The sequence below is a fragment of the Antedon mediterranea genome, chromosome 7 (genome assembly GCF_964355755.1).
Source record: "Antedon mediterranea chromosome 7, ecAntMedi1.1, whole genome shotgun sequence".
Taxonomy (NCBI): Eukaryota; Metazoa; Echinodermata; class Crinoidea; order Comatulida; family Antedonidae; genus Antedon; species Antedon mediterranea.
This window is the reverse complement of record NC_092676.1, coordinates 30,262,674-30,282,165: the sequence shown is the minus strand read 5'-3', so window position 1 is coordinate 30,282,165 and position 19,492 is coordinate 30,262,674. Positions and strand designations below refer to the sequence as shown.

General features: G+C 33.9%; 2 protein-coding genes across 2 annotated transcripts; one reads left to right on the top strand and one right to left on the bottom strand.

Moving 5' to 3' along the window:
• Positions 1–4,841: 4,841 nt before the first annotated feature.
• Positions 4,842–6,790, top strand: LOC140055243 (DNA fragmentation factor subunit alpha-like). The gene is made up of 4 exons (XM_072100526.1): positions 4,842–4,957; positions 5,209–5,486; positions 5,734–5,861; positions 6,435–6,790. Exons 2-4 carry the CDS (start codon positions 5,240–5,242, stop codon positions 6,594–6,596), a joined length of 537 nt encoding a protein of 178 aa, XP_071956627.1. The 5' UTR covers positions 4,842–4,957; positions 5,209–5,239; the 3' UTR covers positions 6,597–6,790.
• Positions 6,791–6,843: 53 nt separating this feature from the next.
• LOC140055215 (SWI/SNF-related matrix-associated actin-dependent regulator of chromatin subfamily A containing DEAD/H box 1B-like) lies at positions 6,844–19,176 on the bottom strand. Its single transcript, XM_072100481.1, has 18 exons — positions 18,833–19,176; positions 18,317–18,506; positions 17,928–18,157; positions 17,417–17,682; positions 17,191–17,278; positions 16,391–16,968; positions 15,956–16,197; positions 15,610–15,700; positions 15,081–15,180; positions 14,612–14,747; positions 14,231–14,366; positions 12,514–12,648; positions 11,946–12,056; positions 11,450–11,683; positions 10,893–11,081; positions 10,653–10,771; positions 10,292–10,474; positions 6,844–7,366 (listed from the first exon to the last, which is right to left on the bottom strand). Exons 1-18 carry the CDS (start codon positions 19,056–19,058, stop codon positions 7,198–7,200), a joined length of 3,423 nt encoding a protein of 1,140 aa, XP_071956582.1. The 5' UTR covers positions 19,059–19,176; the 3' UTR covers positions 6,844–7,197.
• Between the last annotated feature and the right edge of the window lie 316 nt (positions 19,177–19,492).

Here is a 19,492-nt window from a genome sequence, read left to right as displayed (position 1 = left end):
TTACGCCATTTTAAAACGTTACTACAATTTAACGTGTTTTTTTATAAAAAAAATGCAATATAACCGAATGATTTATAGGGCTATAATTACGTTATAAACGGCATGGACCGGGATGACGATACATGGGTTGGGGCAAGTAGGGTCCAGTCAATTCAGAAAAATACCACTTGCCCCGGTCCATGCCGTCTAGCTATCATTTTACGCCATTTTAAAACGTTACCGGTCCTACAATTTAATTTTTAAAAATAAAAAATGCAATATAACCGAATGATTTATAGGGCTATAAATACGTTATAAACGGCATGGACCAGGATGACGATACATGGGTTGGGGCTAGTAGGGTCCAGTAGTTTAAAAAAAATACCACTTGACCCGGTCCATGCCGTCTAGCTGCCATTTCACGCCATTTTAAAACCTTACTACAATTTCACGTTTTTATAAAAATTGCAATATAACCGGATGAAATATAGGGCTATAATTACGTTATAAACGGCATGGACCGGGATGACGATACATGGGTTGGGGCAAGTATGGTCCAGTCATTTCAGAAAAATACCACTTGCCCCGGTCCATGCCGTCTAGCTGCCATTTTACGCCATTTTAAAACGTTACCACAATTTAAGTTTTTTTTATAAAAAATGCAATATAACCGTATGATTTATAGGGCTATAATTACGTTATAAACGGCATGGACCGGGATGACGATACATGGGTTGGAGCTAGTAGGGTCCTGTCGTTTCAGAAAAATGCCACTTGCCTCGGTCCATGCCGTCTAGCTGTCATTTTACGCCATTTTAAAACGTTACTACAATTTAACGTTTTTTTAAATAAAAAATTCAATATAACAGGATGATATATAGGGCTATAATTACGTTATAAACGGCATGGACCGGAATGACGATACATGGGTTGGGGCGAGTAGGGTCCAGTCATTTCAGAAAAATACCACTTGCTCCGGTCCATGCCGTCTAGCTGTCATTTTACGCCATTTTAAAACGTTACCGGTCCTACAGTTTAATTTTTAAAAATAAAAAATGCAATATAACCGAATGATTTATAGGGCTATAAATACGTTATAAACGGCATGGACCGGGATGACGATACATGGGTTGGGGCTAGTAGGGTCCAGTAGTTTAAAAAAAATACCACTTGACCCGGTCCATGCCGTCTAGCTGCCATTTCACGCCATTTTAAAACGTTACTACAATTTCACGTTTTTATAAAAATTGCAATATAACCGGATGAAATATAGGGCTATAATTACGTTATAAACGGCATGGACCGGGATAACGATACATGGGTTGGGGCGAGTAGGGTCCATTCATTTCAGAAAAATACCACTTGCCCCGGTCCATGCCGTCTAGCTGTCATTTTAAGCCATTTTAAAACGTTACTGTTACTACAATTTAATTTTTTTAAATACAAAATGCAATATAACCGAATGATTTATAGGGCTATAATTACGTTATAAACGGCATGGACCGGGATGACGATACATGGGTTGGGGCTAGTAGGGTCCAGTAGTTTCAGAAAAATACCACTTGACCCGGTCCATGCCGTCTAGCTGCCATTTCACGCCATTTTAAAACCTTACTACAATTTAACGTTTTTATAAAAAATGCAATATAACCTGATGAAATATATAGGGCTGTAATTACGTTATAAACGGCATGGACCGGGATGACGATACATGGATTGGGGCGAGTAGGGTCCAGTCATTTAAGAAAAATACCTCTTACCCCGGTCCATGCCGTCTAGCTGTCATTATACGCCATTTTAAAACGTTACTACAATTTAAGGTTTTCATAAAAAATGCAATGTAAACATATGATTTATAGGGCTATAATTACGTTATAAACGGCATGGACCGGGATGACGATACATGGGTTGGGGCAAGTAGGGTCCAGTCAATTCAGAAAAATACCACTTGCCCCGGTCCATGCCGTCTATCTATCATTTTACGCCATTTTAAAACGTTACTACAATTTAACGTTTTTTTAAATAAAAAATGCAATATAACCGAATGGTTTATAGGGCTATAATTACGTTATAAACGGCATGGACCGGGATGCCGATACATCGGTTGGGGTAAGTAGGGTCCAGTCAATTCAGAAAAATACCACTTGCCCCGGTCCATGCCGTCTAGCTATCATTTTACGCCATTTTAAAACGTTACTACAATTTAACGTTTTTTTTAATAAAAAATGCAATATAACCGGATGATTTATAGGGCTATAATTACGTTATAAACGGCATGGACCGGCATAACGATACATCGGTTTGGGCTATTAGGGTTCAGTCATTACAGAAAAATACCACTTGTCCCGGTCCATGCCGTCTAGCTATCATTTTACGCCATTTTAAAACCTTACTACAATTTAACGTTTTTATAACAAATGCAATATAACCGGATGATATATAGGGCTATAATTACGTTATAAACGGCATGGACCGGGATGACGATACATGGGTTGGGGCGAGTAGGGTCCAGTCATTTCAGAAAAATACCTCTTATCCCGGTCCATGCCGTCTAGCTGTCATTTTACGCCATTTTAAAACGTTACTACAATTTAAGGTTTTCATAAAAAATGCAATGTAAACGTATGATTTATAGGGCTATAATTACGTTATAAACGGCATGGACCGGGATGACGATACATCGGTTGGGGCTATTAGGGTTCAGTTGTTTCAGAAAAATACCACTTGCCCCGGTCCATGCCGTCTAGCTGTCATTTTACGCCATTTTAAAACGTTACTACAATTTAATTTTTTTAAATAAAAAATGCAATATAACCGAATGATTTATAGGGCTATAATTACGTTATAAATGGCATGGACCGGGATGACGATACATGGTGTCATGTTATTGATGTTGTGATTCTCTGTGTTTAGAGAAGGATGCTTTAGACCAGGTCCGCCTTATATTATTAGCCAATCAAAATCGTATAATTTTTGGAGGGAAAATGTTATCCTCCTCTGAAGCCTAAAATTTGCATGTCCAGTATAAAAGTGGAATGTAATAGATATTAGGGGGAGAAGAGAGAATAAGATCAGAGTAGATAAACGGAAAGATGATAAAGAAAATATTAAGGCTTGACTGGTAGTGGTAGAAAGATGTATTAATCGAATTACAAGGAATAAAAGTTCTAGTTGAGTTAAATATACTTTTTGTATGAGTTATCATTCAGTGACAGTGTACGTCGCGTGGAGTTATATATATATACGCCTGAGAAAGCTCGGAACCAACTAAAGATAAATTCACTACACATGGGTTGGGGCTAGTATGGTCCATTTGTTTCAGAAAAATACCACTTGCCCCGGTCCATGCCGTCTAGCTGCCATTTTAAAACGTTACTAAAATTTGACGTTTTTATAAAAAATGCAATATAAACGTATGATTTTTAGTTCTATAATTACGTTGTAAACGGCATGGACCGGGATGACGATACATGGGTTGGGGCGAGTAGGGTCCAGTCGTCATCCCGGTCCATGCCGTTTATAACGTAATTATAGCCCTATAAATCATGCATTTATATTGCATTTTTTATTTTTAAAAACGTTAAATTGTAGTAACGTTTTAAAATGGCGTAAAATGACAGCTAGACGGCATGGACCGGGGCAAGAGATAATTTTCTGAAATGACTGGATCCTACTCGCCCCAACCCATGTATCGTCATTCCGGTCCATGCCGTTTATAACGTAATTATAGCCTTATATATCATCCGGTTATATTGCATTTTTTATAAAAACGTTAAATTGTAGTAAGGTTTTAAAATGACGTGAAATGGCAGCTAGATGGCATGGACCGGGTCAAGTGGTATTTTTCTGAAACTACTGGACCCTACTAGCCCCAACCCATGTATCGTCATCCCGGTCCATGCCGTTTATAACGTAATTATAGCCCTATAAATCATTCGGTTATATTGCATTTTTTATGAAAACCTTAAATTGTAGTAACGTTTTAAAATGGCGTAAAATGACAGCTAGACGGCATGGACCGGGGCAAGTGGTATTTTTCTGAATTGACTGGACCCTACTTGCCCCAACCCATGTATCTTCATCCCGGTCCATGCCGTTTATAACGTAATTATAGCCCTATATATCATCCTGTTATATTGCATTTTTTATTTAAAAAAACGTTAAATTGTAGTAACGTTTTAAAATGGCGTAAAATGACAGCTAGACGGCATGGACCGGGGCAAGTGGTATTTTTCTGAAACGACTGGACCCTACTAGCCCCAACCCATGTATCGTCATCCCGGTCCATGCCGTTTATAACGTAATTATAGCCCTATAAATCATTCGGTTATATTGCATTTTTTATAAAAAAACGTTAAATTGTAGTAACGTTTTAAAATGGCGTAAAATGATAGCTAGACGGCATGGACCGGGGCAAGTTGTATTTTTCTGAATTGACTGGACCCTACTTGCCCCATCCCATGTATCGTCATCCCGGTCCATGCCGTTTATAACGTAATTATAGCCCTATATATCATCCTGTTATATTGCATTTTTTATTTAAAAAACGTTAAATTGTAGTAACGTTTTAAAATGGCGTAAAATGACAGCTAGACGGCATGGACCGGGGCCGGGCAAGAGAAAATTTTCTGAAATGACTGGATCCTACTCACTCCAACCCATGTATCGTCATCCCGGTCTATGCCGTTTATAACGTAATTATAGCCTTATATATCATCCGGTTATATTGCATTTTTTATAAAAACGTTAAATTGTAGTAAGGTTTTAAATATAAATATAAATATAAATCATAGCCCTAGTTAATCTAAGCCGTAAGTATAAAATCATTTAATTAAAATATTACACATATTGCGCCCCATACATGTGAATGTGAATGTGAATGTCGAATAAGGATCCAACTTCACAAAAAAAATTGAATATCGAATAAGGAATAAGTAACCAACTTCACGCCGGTCCTACATTCTTGTTATTTTAAAAGGTTTGAATTTTAATATAATTGGATCGTCTATATGAATGTAAGATGAACATTTTAAATGAATCTTGGTGACTTGGTCTAGGCCTAGCCTAGGCCTACTACACTACTAGTAGTACTACTACTAGTAGTACTAGGCTAGTACTACTAGCTGAGTGAGGGGGTAATTCAGTGAAGGGTACAGTGTCAGAATGGTATATTAGCCCTTTGTTTTGCCAAATTTAATTTTAATGAACTTATATATTATAATATTTTAGATGGAGTTGGTAATGGTTATTTAATGTCATTATGGACCGAAAACCTTTGAAAGTGTGTAATGCGGATCGAACAAAACAAATTGGAGTAACGGCATCAACGATAACAGACATTGTGGAAAAAGTCAAAAAGTATTTCAATGTACAAAATGACAGACTGACAATTGTAGAAGATATTGATGGTACAATATTAGAGGATGATGAATATTTTCAATCATTACCGAAGTATGTGCTATTAATGGCCCTCGCTGATGGACAAACTTGGACTGCAAAAAGAAGTGGTACATATTTTGTGAAATATATACAGGCGCGGATAAACAGGCTTTAGCCCCCACCAGCTATTTTTATTTTTTTGCAACTCGACTGATCGTTTTTATCAGTTATGAAATATTTAGCCCCCACCCCTCCCTAATCTACAATACTAATCATCAAAATATCATACTGTATGTTTCAAAATATTCCATAATAAAACAGATTTTTTACAAATATTGTTTTATACCTTAAAGATACTTATTATAAATTATACAGATATTGAGCTGGTCAACACTCAAGGAACTGATCAGACGGACTCCACAGAGAAGGTGTTGAGCGTCGTGGCTAAATCAATCAAGAAAAATCCTGCACGCATCCCACTTCTGACAAAACATGAATTACAGGTAAACCAACTCATACATTTTCTTACTGTCTTACTACAGTTTGTAGAGAACATTCTGAAAACCAGAACTTTTCAGCCATGAGTTTTCATGTTGGTAGACTGTAATTCATATTTGAATGTTTCAAGAATAAGAAACGATGATGATTTAAAACAAATTGATAAAGTTAATTTGAAAATTAAGAATCAAAGAACAAGTAACACTGCACTTACTTTATCATTTTTATTACAACACAGGCAAGGTATTATTTTCAACTGTTTAATTAGGGGCAGATCCTGGATCTTTTACTCAAACAAGGGGGGGGGGGGGGAATGCCAACATAAATATTAAGTCTCAGTCTGTCAAAAATAGATATCTAAAAGTAATTTATGTCATTTTTTCTACACTTCTATTAAACTTTTTGTGACAAAAAAATGTGATGTGCCCATATATATATATCACTACCATATTTGGTAATATCAATACCATGTTTGGGCACATCGCACTTTTTTGTCAAACTAGTACCTGCCAATAACAATGTATAAAAAGAGGAAGGCCAGCTTCTTATATTGATATCAAGGTGTTTATTTCCACCAGATTCTTACAGATGCAACAGCAGCAGAAATCATTGAAATAACAAAAATGAGGTCATCTGAGGTCAATGACCTTCAACAATATTGCAATAAGAGGTTACGAGAAGATGATGAATTAAAAGATGGTATAGAAATTTTGAAACTTTATAAGCAAGCAAAACACTAACACATATGGTTGAAATTGTCTCAACAAGTATAACAATATAATTATAAACTGAACAAATGTATTTACATAATAAATAATATAGTTATTATTATTTATTTCAGTGAGTGTTTCCATTTAGTAGGCCTATATACTTTATCATCAAATAATTTATTCTCAATTTCTCCTTTTATCAAACTTTACCCTAAAAAACAATTACAAATTTTTGCTTTGATCATAAAAAATGGATTTAAATATCAATTAACTGATTAATTAATTTTTTATTAAATATCTCTTTTTATCAAATATATCTTCTTTCTAATTAATTATTAATATTCACAAACCATGTGATGGTTCAACAGATATATACTTGTTTAGGTTAAGAAATAGTATGTATGTTAGAAGCACATATAGCAATCATAAAATGTCTCAGGAGCTTAATAATATGATGAAATAAAACAGGGAATGTAAATAATTTAGCAAAGAATGGCAATAATGTAATGCCATTTGAGAATACTTAAAAATAATAAATAAATGTCTGTTGATTTCTGCATCTTGTTGTAATATTGTCATGGTTCAGATAGCACTGGTAACAAAAAACGACTTCTGACATACTTGTCAAACTTCATAGTCTAAGCGCCTCTTTAAGCATCGCAGAATCACATGGTCCTGTGTCCTCGTCGTCTGCTTGCCCCGATATAGTGCCTTTCTCCAGTTTCAGTTTATACTGAGCACGCTTCAACATTGCTTCTTCGATTGTGTTCTTGCTAATCAGTCGAATCACATTTACAACTCTAAGTATAAAAACAAACTTTTACTTTAGCTTGATTATGTATCCTATGATTTTGAGTGGGCAAAATTAGAAGCCTAACCTTCCATGTAAAATGCAAATAGAAAAAGTGAACAAATAAAATTTTTATCAAGTTACAATCATCTACAGTTTTTAACACTCCTTCATCTGTACATAAACATGAAAGCTGTGGTACTGCGAAAACATTTAATGTCACACTTAAATAAATAGTAAAATGAACAAAGAAAATGTAGTATAAAGCTGTAAACTTCATCAGTAGAATGACAAGTTTCCTGAGGTGGATATTTGATTTTATCCGATGATGAAAACATTTTCTTCTTTTATTGTGTTGTGGGCCTCCTATCACAAGCCCCTTGGGTTTCTTGGAGGTCCCTTTCATTGTTTAAAACATGTTTTACTCCTCACTTGTTTTTGTTTGTTTATGAGATGAATAAAGAGATTTATGTTAAAAGAAGAAATACTTTTAAGCTAGAGCTATAGAGAAATTGTTTAATAACTTAACAATAGTTGTTAGTAACTTGCATCAATGTACTAGTACGGTATTTGATAATTTAGCAAAACAATATTGTACAGTTTATAATCGTTATTTAACTTTAAAGTGAAACCGTATGCCAAATTTAAAATTCAGTAACAAATTATTTATCACCAGTAACTTCATTTCGTTTGTGACCGTATAAAAGCGGTTAAGAAACTTTCTGTGAGTTTGTACGTCAACAATAATAGAAGTGGTTAAGTAACGTTTTGTAAGTTTGTACGTCAACGATAATAGAAGTGGTTAAGTAACGTTTTGTGAGTTTGTACGTCAACGATAATAGAAGCGGTTAAGTAACGTTTTGTAAGTTTGTACGTCAACGATAATAGAAGTGGTTAAGTAACGTTTTGTGAGTTTGTACGTCAACGATAATAGAAGCGGTTAAGTAACGTTTTGTAAGTTTGTACGTCAACGATAATAGAAGTGGTTAAGTAACGTTTTGTAAGTTTGTACGTCAACGATAATAGAAGTGGTTAAGTAACGTTTTGTGAGTTTGTACGTCAACGATAATAGAAGCGGTTAAGTAACGTTTTGTGAGTTTGTACGTCAACGATAATAGAAGTGGTTAAGTAACGTTTTGTGAGTTTGTACGTTAACGATAATAGAAGCGGTTAAGTAACGTTTTGTGAGTTTGTACGTTAACGATAATAGAAGTGGTTAAGTAACGTTTTGTGAGTTTGTACGTTAACGATAATAGAAGTGGTTAAGTAACGTTTTGTGAGTTTGTACGTTAACGATAATAGAAGTGGTTAAGTAACGTTTTGTGAGTTTGTACGTTAACGATAATAGAAGTGGTTAGGTAACGTTTTGTGAGTTTGTACGTTAACGATAATAGAAGTGGTTAAGTAACGTTTTGTGAGTTTGTACGTCAACGATAATAGAAGTGGTTAAGTAACGTTTTGTGAGTTTGTACGTCAACGATAATAGAAGTGGTTAAGTAACGTTTTGTGAGTTTGTACGTCAACGATAATAGAAGTGGTTAAGTAACGTTTTGTGAGTTTGTACGTCAACGATAATAGAAGTGGTTAAGTAACGTTTTGTGAGTTTGTACGTTAACGATAATAGAAGTGGTTAAGTAACGTTTTGTGAGTTTGTACGTCAACGATAATAGAAGTGGTTAAGTAACGTTTTGTGAGTTTGTACGTTAACGATAATAGAAGTGGTTAAGTAATGTTTTGTGAGTTTGTACGTCAACGATAATAGAAGTGGTTAAGTAACGTTTTGTGAGTTTGTACGTCAACGATAATAGAAGTGGTTAAGTAACGTTTTGTGAGTTTGTACGTTAACGATAATAGAAGTGGTTAAGTAACGTTTTGTGAGTTTGTACGTTAACGATAATAGAAGTAGTTAAGTAACGTTTTGTGAGTTTGTACGTTAACGATAATAGAAGTGGTTAAGTAACGTTTTGTGAGTTTGTACGTTAACGATAATAGAAGTGGTTAAGTAACGTTTTGTGAGTTTGTACGTCAACGATAATAGAAGTGGTTAAGTAACGTTTTGTGAGTTTGTACGTCAACGATAATAGAAGTGGTTAAGTAACGTTTTGTGAGTTTGTACGTCAACGATAATAGAAGTGGTTAAGTAACGTTTTGTGAGTTTGTACGTCAACGATAATAGAAGTGGTTAAGTAACGTTTTGTGAGTTTGTACGTCAACGATAATAGAAGTGGTTAAGTAACGTTTGGTGAGTTTGTACGTCAACGATAATAGAAGTGGTTAAGTAACGTTTTGTGAGTTTGTACGTTAACGATAATAGAAGTGGTTAAGTAACGTTTTGTGAGTTTGTACGTCAACGATAATAGAAGTGGTTAAGTAACGTTTTGTAAGTTTTACAGTTTGTACGTTAACCATAGAAGCGGTAAAGTAACGTTTTTTTAATTTGTACAGTTTATACGTCAAAGAATGTATGCGGTTAAGTAACGTTTGTACGTCAACGTCATAAATCATGAAGCCGAGTAAGGTTTTGTTAGTTGTAAAGTAGGCCTACATCAGACGCGGAGTAATGCTTTGTCAGTTTATTGTAGTGCAAAACAAAGATGATCTGTTTAACTTTTTTTATTGTGAATACTAATGAAACTAAAAATGAGGCCCGCCCCATTTTTGAAAAATTTACCGCTTAGCTTAATCCCTTTCATGGGCCCACAAAGTATATTTAACACTGAATTTTCATTGCTTTTTAAGCACGTCAAACACAAATCGATAGTTGTGTAAGTTTAGGTTCTATAATGGTTTTCTCTTGTTATATGAATTAAAATAGTAGTTGTGATCAAAAGTTTAACTAATTATTTGATATACACCAACACGCTAATAAGTCAAACACTTGCTTTTGTCTGTCCTAACATGAGTTCTCAAGCTAATAAGTCAAACACACACTTACTTTGTCTGTCCTACTCTGTGACACCTATCCTCGGCTTGTTTATCATTGTATGGATTGTAATCAATATCATGCAAGATAACAGTGTTGGCAGACGTCAAATTGATTCCTAAACCACCAGCTTTTGTTGATAACAAGAAGATGAATATATCTGGATTCTTATTATACTGGTCAATCAATTCAAGTCTAGTTTTCAAAAGAGAAAATGTTAATTATTAATTTCATCTAAAATAAAATCCCATGATAACTGATTTAATACACAAGGTTACAGTTTTAAGAAGAGGTAAAAGAGTATTTGAAATCTTGAAATTAAGCAATTTTTTTATCAATTAATTATCAATTAAACTATTATAGTTTAAACCACCTTTCAGTGACCGGCGTCTGTCCATCCAACCTCAGGTATCTATATCCCCGATGTTGTAGATAAATCTCCAGAATGTCCAGCATCATTACAAATTGACTAAAAATTAGCACTCTGTCATTCTACAAAATAAAACAAATAATCAAAACTACCATAAAATAAACTTAAAATACTGTACAAGAACAATTATTGAAATTATTAATTTATTATAAATTTCAAAAAAGCTAAAACAAGGTGCATTACCTTAGTTTTCATTTCAGGTAGTAATCTATCAAGAACTATTAGTTTCCCTGATGCAATGATAGTTTCAATTGGTAATCTAAATGATTTCAGTACGGGATAACGGTGACATAGATGATGTATTTCATAGTCAAACATCACGCTAAAATCCTCAAATATCAAGGCTGGATTTGCTTCCTTGTGCTCCTCATCCTGTAACAATAAACATTTATTCAAGATTATTTTCAAGAATTTATAATTTGTGTGTCTAATGTTGTAAAACCTCTAAGCGCTATACATATTATTACCCCGGTAATTTTTGGATCAATCTTCACAACATAACAATATGCTATAAGTGCAAACGGACTACACGTTATCAAACATGTATGGAAACCTACTCCCATAATGCAGCTAGTTGTATTGACCTTAAGCCTACACTATGAAACTGAAAAAATGTGATGTGCACAAATATGGTGGTGATATGCCCAAATTTGGTAGTGATATGACATCATCATGTCCATATATGGGCACATCCCATTTTTTGTCACATAAAGTTTGATAGACAGAGCTTTATACTTGACCTTAAGCATAATTTGTGACATTTCTCTAAGTTTCTCATCATCGTAATGAACCCGGTGAAGAAGAGGATGGTTAGCCATCTTGCGAAGCTGCATCATGGCACCTTTTAAAACTTTTGAATCGTTTTGTAAACTTCTAGACAGTTTTGCTTTAAGGTCATTGTTCAGTTGCTCTTGTTTTGTCTCTAATTTACACGTCTCGATTATTTCAATCTTTTTGGGTAATTGAGACAAAACCTAAAAACATAAAAATACAATTTATTATACAAGGTATTATTGACGATTACATCACCCTGGTTACTAAGCAATATAGAGATTTAAACGAAACACTTTCAATGATCACACTTTCTTTAACTGAGTTGGTTAAATAAAAACATAAACAAAATCATTGAGATATTACAAAGTGTTTCAATTTGTGACAACTTGTTAAGTCGTGTTCCATTGTGTACATGCAGGTTAAATCGCAAACCAAAATCTTTATTATGGAGGCTAAACTTACATCAGCTTTTACTCTCCTTAAGACAAAAGGTTGCATAATCTTTTTTGCATGAGCTATTCGTTCTTTTTCAAATGTACTTATTTCATTCTCCTTCATGCCTTGCCTTTGTTTCTATAAGAAAAAAATACACAAAATCATGAAGAGCAGTGAGCTCTACTGTTGCTGATGATAATTATTAAAGTTTAAAACAACCATTGAAGAGCAGTGAGCTCTACTGTTGCTGATGATAATTATTAAAGTTTAAAACAACCATTGAAGAGCAGTGAGCTCTACTGTTGCTGATGATAATTATTAAAGTTTAAAACAACCATTGAAGAACAGTGAGCTCTACTGTTGCTGATGATAATTATTAAAGTTTAAAACAACCATTGAAGAACAGTGAGCTCTACTGTTGCTGATGATAATTATTAAAGTTTAAAACAACCATTGAAGAGCAGTGAACTCTACTGTTGCTGATGATAATTATTAAAGTTTAAAACAACCATTGAAGAGCAGTGAGCTCTACTGTTGCTGATGATAATTATTAAAGTTTAAAACAACCATTGAAGAACAGTGAGCAAAGACCTACCTTCATACAAAATATTCTTTGTAAATGACTCGTTTTCCCCGTAAATAGAGAAGGCATAGTAAAACTCAGAAGAGATATTAACTCAAACAGACTGTTTTGTAGTGGAGTTCCTGTCAGTAGTAACCGGTTTGTAGCCTATTCAAAACAAATTGTAAATAATGTAATTTTTTCAGCTACAACAATCTATATTCAATGGTCAATAATACTACAGTGTTAGTTAAGATACTCTATGGTTTCTTTGATTCATAACAATAATACTACAGTGTTAGTTAAGATACTCTATGGTTTCTTTGATTCATAACAATAGAACCACTCTTTGGACACTCTTATGAGGACACTTTTAAGTCCCAAATGTGTTCTCTTAGTTCTACTGCATAACTATATTTACTTTATTTTCCCCTATCTCTTATTTAGAGGGACAATTTTCGGGTGTGCCAAAGGTGTTCCACTGTATACCTATACCTACAGTTAATAACAAACCTATTACTGTACCTACTTCATTAGTCTGGTTTCCAGACGGAGTTTTGTCTTAATATTAGTAAAAAGATAAATATTTTGGCACATATGGCGTTTCATACGTTTACTACTTGATTTTGGATTCTCCGTCTGGGGAAACACGCACAAGTCACGTGGTTTGACACCAAGAATTCTTGGTGCATACGATTATCCGGTTGACTAGTTTCAGCTGCATGCGATTGGCTACTCACTCGTACACTATTTTAATATTCATATTTCAGAATTTCAAAGACTCAACATCTAAGATGATGCGCATGCGCTATTTTACGTTTAGACAATGTGTACTTGGGTACTTGGGTACATTGATGAAAGTTTCTGAAGGCTAGAAATGATTTTATCCCTAGTAGTCTGGTAATTATTTGATGGGATTTTTCCCAAGAACATGAAAACTCGTCTTGATATGATAGGTTAGCTTCTCCGCAAATCAAACATTGATTGAATGGATCATTTATTACGCGGAGATATTTTGATTTAATTCCCACCCAGACCCTGTCCTGTTCTGTGTGGTGGTGTAGCCCTGTTGTGTGCCGGTGGTGGTATGTAGGCCTACCTTATTGGCGTTTTATTCGGCAGGTCATACGTGCGAGTTGAGTAGGACCTACGAAGGAGGCCTAGGCCAAGGACTAAACAATTAATAAACAGAACAACTTGGCAACACGATTTTATATTTCAACAGTCTCGATCGTACATTCAGCACTGTTCGTATAGTACTCGATCTTTTTTATTTTGAAACAAAATGATCATTGGTTGATTCGTAATCCATATTTACATACCGCCCGCCCCATATAGCCAAATACGGTATCGTAACCTACGTCATTCTTATCGGATGCTTGCGGTCTGCAAATCGATTTCTATACGTGTTTCACAAGTCTGTATTTTCAGACAAAAATCGCGGTCGAAATAAAAACAAATAAATAAAAAAAAAGACAATACAGACTTGGAGAAAGTCTACTACTTCATATTCTCCTACTTTCTTTCATCTCCTTATTCCTATCCTACTTACGTTTACAAACCTATTTACTTCATATTCTCCTATTTTCTTTCATCCCCTTATTACTATCCTACTTACGTTTACAAACCTATTTACTTCATATTCTCCTATTTTCTTTCATCCCCTTATTACTATCCTACTTACGTTTACAAACTTATTTACTTCATATTCTCCTATTTTCTTTCATCCCCTTATTCCTATCCTACTTACGTTTATTTTCATTAGATTTACATATCTCTGACTTGTCATATTTTTCAAGAAATGTGCTTCATCAAACACAGAATATTGTATTGGTAACTTGCGAAATAATGAACGATCTTCAGCAGTACTTGAACATACATTGTACCTACAAAGTAATATGATCATACACAAACATTAATTTTATTTTGATTGCCATATTTTCTTTTATTTAATTACTGTATATTTGTAGCTATATTATAATTTTACTATTGTACAATATTTACGATGAATTATATATTTAAAGTACAGTAAGATGGTTCAAGCTTTGCTTTTTGGGGATTTTGTCATTCTAAAGTCGTCATATAAAAACTTATAATAGATTACTGTCACAGATTTAAACTGTATACTTACGTGGTAAGAATGATGTTGCATGTCCTCACTCTAGCCATTAACTGTCTTCGTAACATTGCTCTCTCATTTCCTGCTCCAAAGTATAAAAGCACAACCAATGAAGGAGCCCAAATACTTAGCTCTCTGTCCCAATTATCTGGAAAAACATTTAAAACATTATTACTCGCAAACAGTTAGAAGCTTGAGGAGCTGGATCTACTGATTATCAGTTGAATATGAATCACCCAAACTTATCAAGCAACAACAACATACTAAAATAGGATGTTCTACCATAAGCCATAGAGATATTATAATATCTCTATGCATAAGCTTAACAGTGTTTTTTTCTAAGTAGGGGCACTGCAGTACACAGACATAGTGAAATAAAATAAGTTGTATTAAATCAGAATATTAAGTTAGATAATTAACTTAGATATACTGTAAAAAAAAACCATTATAGAAATACTGTATAATAATAAAAATCACATACCTAATGTGGAAGAAGGAACAACAATAACATGAGGTCCAACTTTGCCGGTATCCACAAGATGAGCAAGAAATGCTATTGTTTGAATGGTCTTACCAAGCCCCTATGAAAGAATAAGGAATTAAAGTTACCATAGAGTTCTGCTGTGCTGACGTCATGACGTGTGGCGACGGTAGGTGGCGCTGCGTTTAACCTGCCTGAGTGACTCCAAGGTCACCAATGGTTAGGAATAGGCTTATTGAAGTAGTCATTTTAAAACTTAATAATTTTCAATAAAAACAAACTAAAATTTCAAAAGATCACTAAATATTTGTTTTTAATAATCTATTTATTCTTCGACTACAGTTCAAGAAATCAAGCTAAGATACATAATTTGATAGAAATACAGATATCTATAGTTTATCAGCATAGTAGCATTGAACGCATTTTTGGTTGCGTAGCAACCACGCAGTGCCATCTATCTTTGTGACGTCACACCACTCTATACAAATTAACATACAAGAAGAATAGGTAAGTGATGAAAAATCTTTACCATTTCATCAGCTAGGATTCCATTCACATTTTGTTGGTCCATTAACAACAGCCAGTTTAAACCTACTACTTGGTAGGGCTTCAACTTTAGACTACAAATAAAAATGCAATTAACATATTAGGCTTATCACATAATGCTTTGTTTTTCTTTCTCTGTTTTCATTGTATTTATATGTTTTCTATGGACAGTTTGTCTGAAATAAAGTTGAATTGAATTGTAAATCTAAGCAACCTTAGAAAATAATAAATATTGATAATAAACAAAAAAGCAATGAATAAATAAATTAAAAAAGTAAATACAAGAGATAGAGATAATATGATTATTAATATTGTATAAGCAAACTTACTCTTTACGCAGGAGTTTTGGGCGCTTAACAATACATCTATCTTTATCCTCATCGTCAGCAGAATTGTCTGAATCTATTGAGTCTTTCCTCGGAAGATTGGTCGCAAGCAATTTCTGAGTGTTGCCCGTGATCTTTGAACATTCAGTCATCAAACTCACAAGCATTGCTCTCTGAGTAAATAAATCTTCTGCATTTTCTACAAGGTGTGTTCCTAAGCCTTTAGTAGAAACCATTGCTGTCATCTAAAGAAATTAGAAAAGATAACTACTTTTGTAAATTGCCATTCAAAGCATGAGGAATAAGCCATATAGACTGTTCTGGCTTATTTATTTACTGTGGTATGTTGGCTTCATGGTAGTTAAGTCATCAACTTACTAAGCGTGAATGCATGTATAGCGAAATAAATAAAAATGAAAGAAAACAAGTTAAACTCACAAGGTGATTAAAAGATTTAAATGGTCTCTGACTTGCGATTTCCTGTGCCTTCTTTAACGAATTTCCCTCAATACAAACCATTTCATCAACAGATGAAGTATTAAAAAACTCCACAACTTTGACTTTAAACTCTTCTGTGAATGCTTCCCCTTCTTCATCACTAGATACATCTCCATTTGCTTCAATGGATTCGTCCTCACTTGAAGCGAGAGCTCCGTTTAAATTCTTTTTCCATTTGATATCAGTAGTTGCTGTTGCAACCACTCTCTTTTTCCTGTGACTTGTGCGAGCTTTTGGAAGAAGACAAAACTCTTCATCCGAGTCCTTTTTGACAGTTTTTTTCTTCTTCTTACTTGGTTTCTCAACTTCATCCTCATTATCTGAACTATCATTCACTTCAATACGACGTCTCTTTTTAATCTTACTATTTCCATTTGTCATTTTTGTAGCACCCGGTTTCTTTGGAACAGCAACTGAACGAAAGTCTGTTTTACTTATCCATCTGCTGGTATTATTTCCTGTGTTTGGTTTTGATCTTTGATTCTTCTTTTTTGTTGATGTCTTAGGTAAACTGTCATCTAAAGAGATCAAATTCATATGTCAACAACAATATAATATTGCTTTTATTTACATTGTGCAACAAAGTGATCTTAGAGCCCGTTCAGACTTAGTTATTGACCAGGCTAAAGAACACCTGGGTTTTATAAACACTGTTATTGCTAACTTTGGTGGGTAGGAACCAACTTTCCCAGGTCAATAACTAAGTCTGAATGGGCCCCAAGATAAATTCTCTCATTTACCTGAGTCATCTGAAGATTGATGTTCAAACACAGTGGCAACTGCATCACATACACTCCAGTTGTTCTTCACAAGGGATCGACGAAGAACCTAAATAAAAACAATGTTTCACCTTTGAACTTCATAAAACGTATTTAAACATAATTACAATAACTTACACATCTTTGCAGTACACAATTTATCATCACTTTATACAAATACAAACATTATTGATCTTTCTTGGGATACCTTTTTACTTTGATGAGGGAAAACATCAATCATTTGATTAATTAAATCTTCTTCATCAATTTCTTCTGTGCCGTTCTTCTCTTCCTCTTCTTCATTGTTTATTTCTGGTTGATTGCCGTCAGAGTCTTCAGCGGAATCACTTAGCAGTCTCATCTTTCTTTTAGCACAGGTTCTTAGTTGACTGGTATCTTCTTCGTTTTCTGATTTCTCATCAGTAGGATTTGAACCATTATCTGAAGATTCTTCATCTGATGATTGTATTCTACCTAAATATTAATAATATTACTTCATATTAAAATTTATTTCATTCCTTTTACCACATTTTTTCCATTTCATCAAATAGGTCTATCAAGTAAGATAAATAAACTATATCATGCTTATGAACTAAGTCCCATTTGTGGCTTAGAGAATGGAGTAGTTTGGTCATGGATCTTGGGATTGCAAGCCAAGCTACAGGTCCACTACTTAAGTTTACGATTCTCTACAAAAACACATTTTATTTTTACCAAACCTTTTCTAATCTTTTTTCTTTTGGTCGCATGTCCATTTGTCAAATTATCTTGATCTGAGTATTTACTGCTTCCATTGTCATCCTCCTCACTCACTGAATCACTTATCGATTCTTCATTATCACTTATTATCTGTTCTTCATTATCACTTAATATTGTCTCCTTATATTCTTCATCAGTTATCGTTTCTTTATACTCTTCCTCACTGATTGTTGCTTTGTAGTCATCATCACTAAATGTATAAAAGAAAATAAGTATTAAAGTTACACATTTTGAATATGAAGTTGCCATGGAATTTTATATTTATTTATTTAATAATATATTCAAACTGGATGGTAGTTATATAACAACATATCATAATTGTTTTCATTTATTTTGAGTGAATAAAAACCTTTGTCTGTCATTGTTAACTTCATCAGATTGGTCAGATAGGCCATTCTCGGCCTCGGAATCCATTTGAAAATTATCTGTTTTTGTCAAGTTTGACCTGGGCTTAAATTGTGTAGGTTTTCCTTTGTAGAACACTGGGCTTAAAGATGAATCTTCTGATTGTTCTGGTGTTTCTGGAACACATGTGATATCTAAAACCAAATTATTAAAAGAAAACTTATTTAGACATTATTACTTATTATTAATCAAGAATATTCCTGAAAAATGTATTAAATGAAAACAATCACAGTGGTGCCCACCAACAAACAAGTGGTCCAAACACCAAAACGGGTACCAATTAAAAATAAAACACTGTTTTGTTTTTGCCACAATCAATAATAAATAGCCTATCTAGGCCTAGATTCTAGGATCTATAATTTTATTAAATAATAAATATTAAGATTATTAAAAATTACTAGAAATTAGGATAGACAAATATCAAATGATTTTTTTAAAATAATAATTCGCAAACACTGACCACAATGAAAGAAATCTGTTTTGAAACTCTCTGGTGTAGATTCGGAGGCTGACCAACAGTTTTCAACAACTGAAGGTAAAAGCTTTTTCACCGGCGGCGACCCGCTGTTGTTGCTCTTTGGTACAGTTTTGTCATCAGCTGCTAACGATAGGCCTACGCTCAGTTTTTTCTTTTCTGTCTTCTTACTGTTCTGGTACCTAAATTTAGACAAATCAATCGAATTCATAACAAACTATAATATCACCGGCATTAATAGAATAAAACTACTCTAGCCTAGACAAGTCAGAAATTATCGAATTCATTGTCATGAAAAAGAGTAGGAAGCGCGCGACACACGATCGACATCATCGACAAAAGTAAAGTTCATTCATTTCTAACAGAGGTGTTTTTTGGTGCACAATTGGCAACCAAATGGGTTGGCCAATACAAAATTCGATATGGAAGGCAACCGCATCAAAAAAAAGAATAGGCTTGTCATAGTCATAGTCATATATATTTTATTGTCCATTTAAAAAAAAAAAACAGAAATGTGATTTGAAAACTGGCAAAATACAAAAATATAAATATAAAATACAATTTACAAAAACACACACAAAAAGTTAAGAGGCTAAAAATTGTTAAAATTAGATAAATATTATTATTATTTAATTGTATGATTTA

Coding starts and splice junctions, on each gene's coding strand:
- LOC140055243 (XM_072100526.1), top strand. CDS start 5,240: ATGGACCGAAAACCTTTGAAAGTGTGTAATGCGGATCGAACAAAACAA. Junction 5,487..5,733: donor TTGGACTGCAAAAAGAAGTG/GTACATATTTTG, acceptor TAAATTATACAG/ATATTGAGCTGGTCAACACT. Junction 5,862..6,434: donor TGACAAAACATGAATTACAG/GTAAACCAACTC, acceptor TATTTCCACCAG/ATTCTTACAGATGCAACAGC.
- LOC140055215 (XM_072100481.1), bottom strand. CDS start 19,058: ATGAATTCGATTGATTTGTCTAAATTTAGGTACCAGAACAGTAAGAAG. Junction 15,181..15,609: donor GAATCCTAGCTGATGAAATG/GTAAAGATTTTT, acceptor ATTCTTTCATAG/GGGCTTGGTAAGACCATTCA. Junction 7,367..10,291: donor CACAGAGTAGGACAGACAAA/GTAAGTGTGTGT, acceptor TTTTATACTTAG/AGTTGTAAATGTGATTCGAC.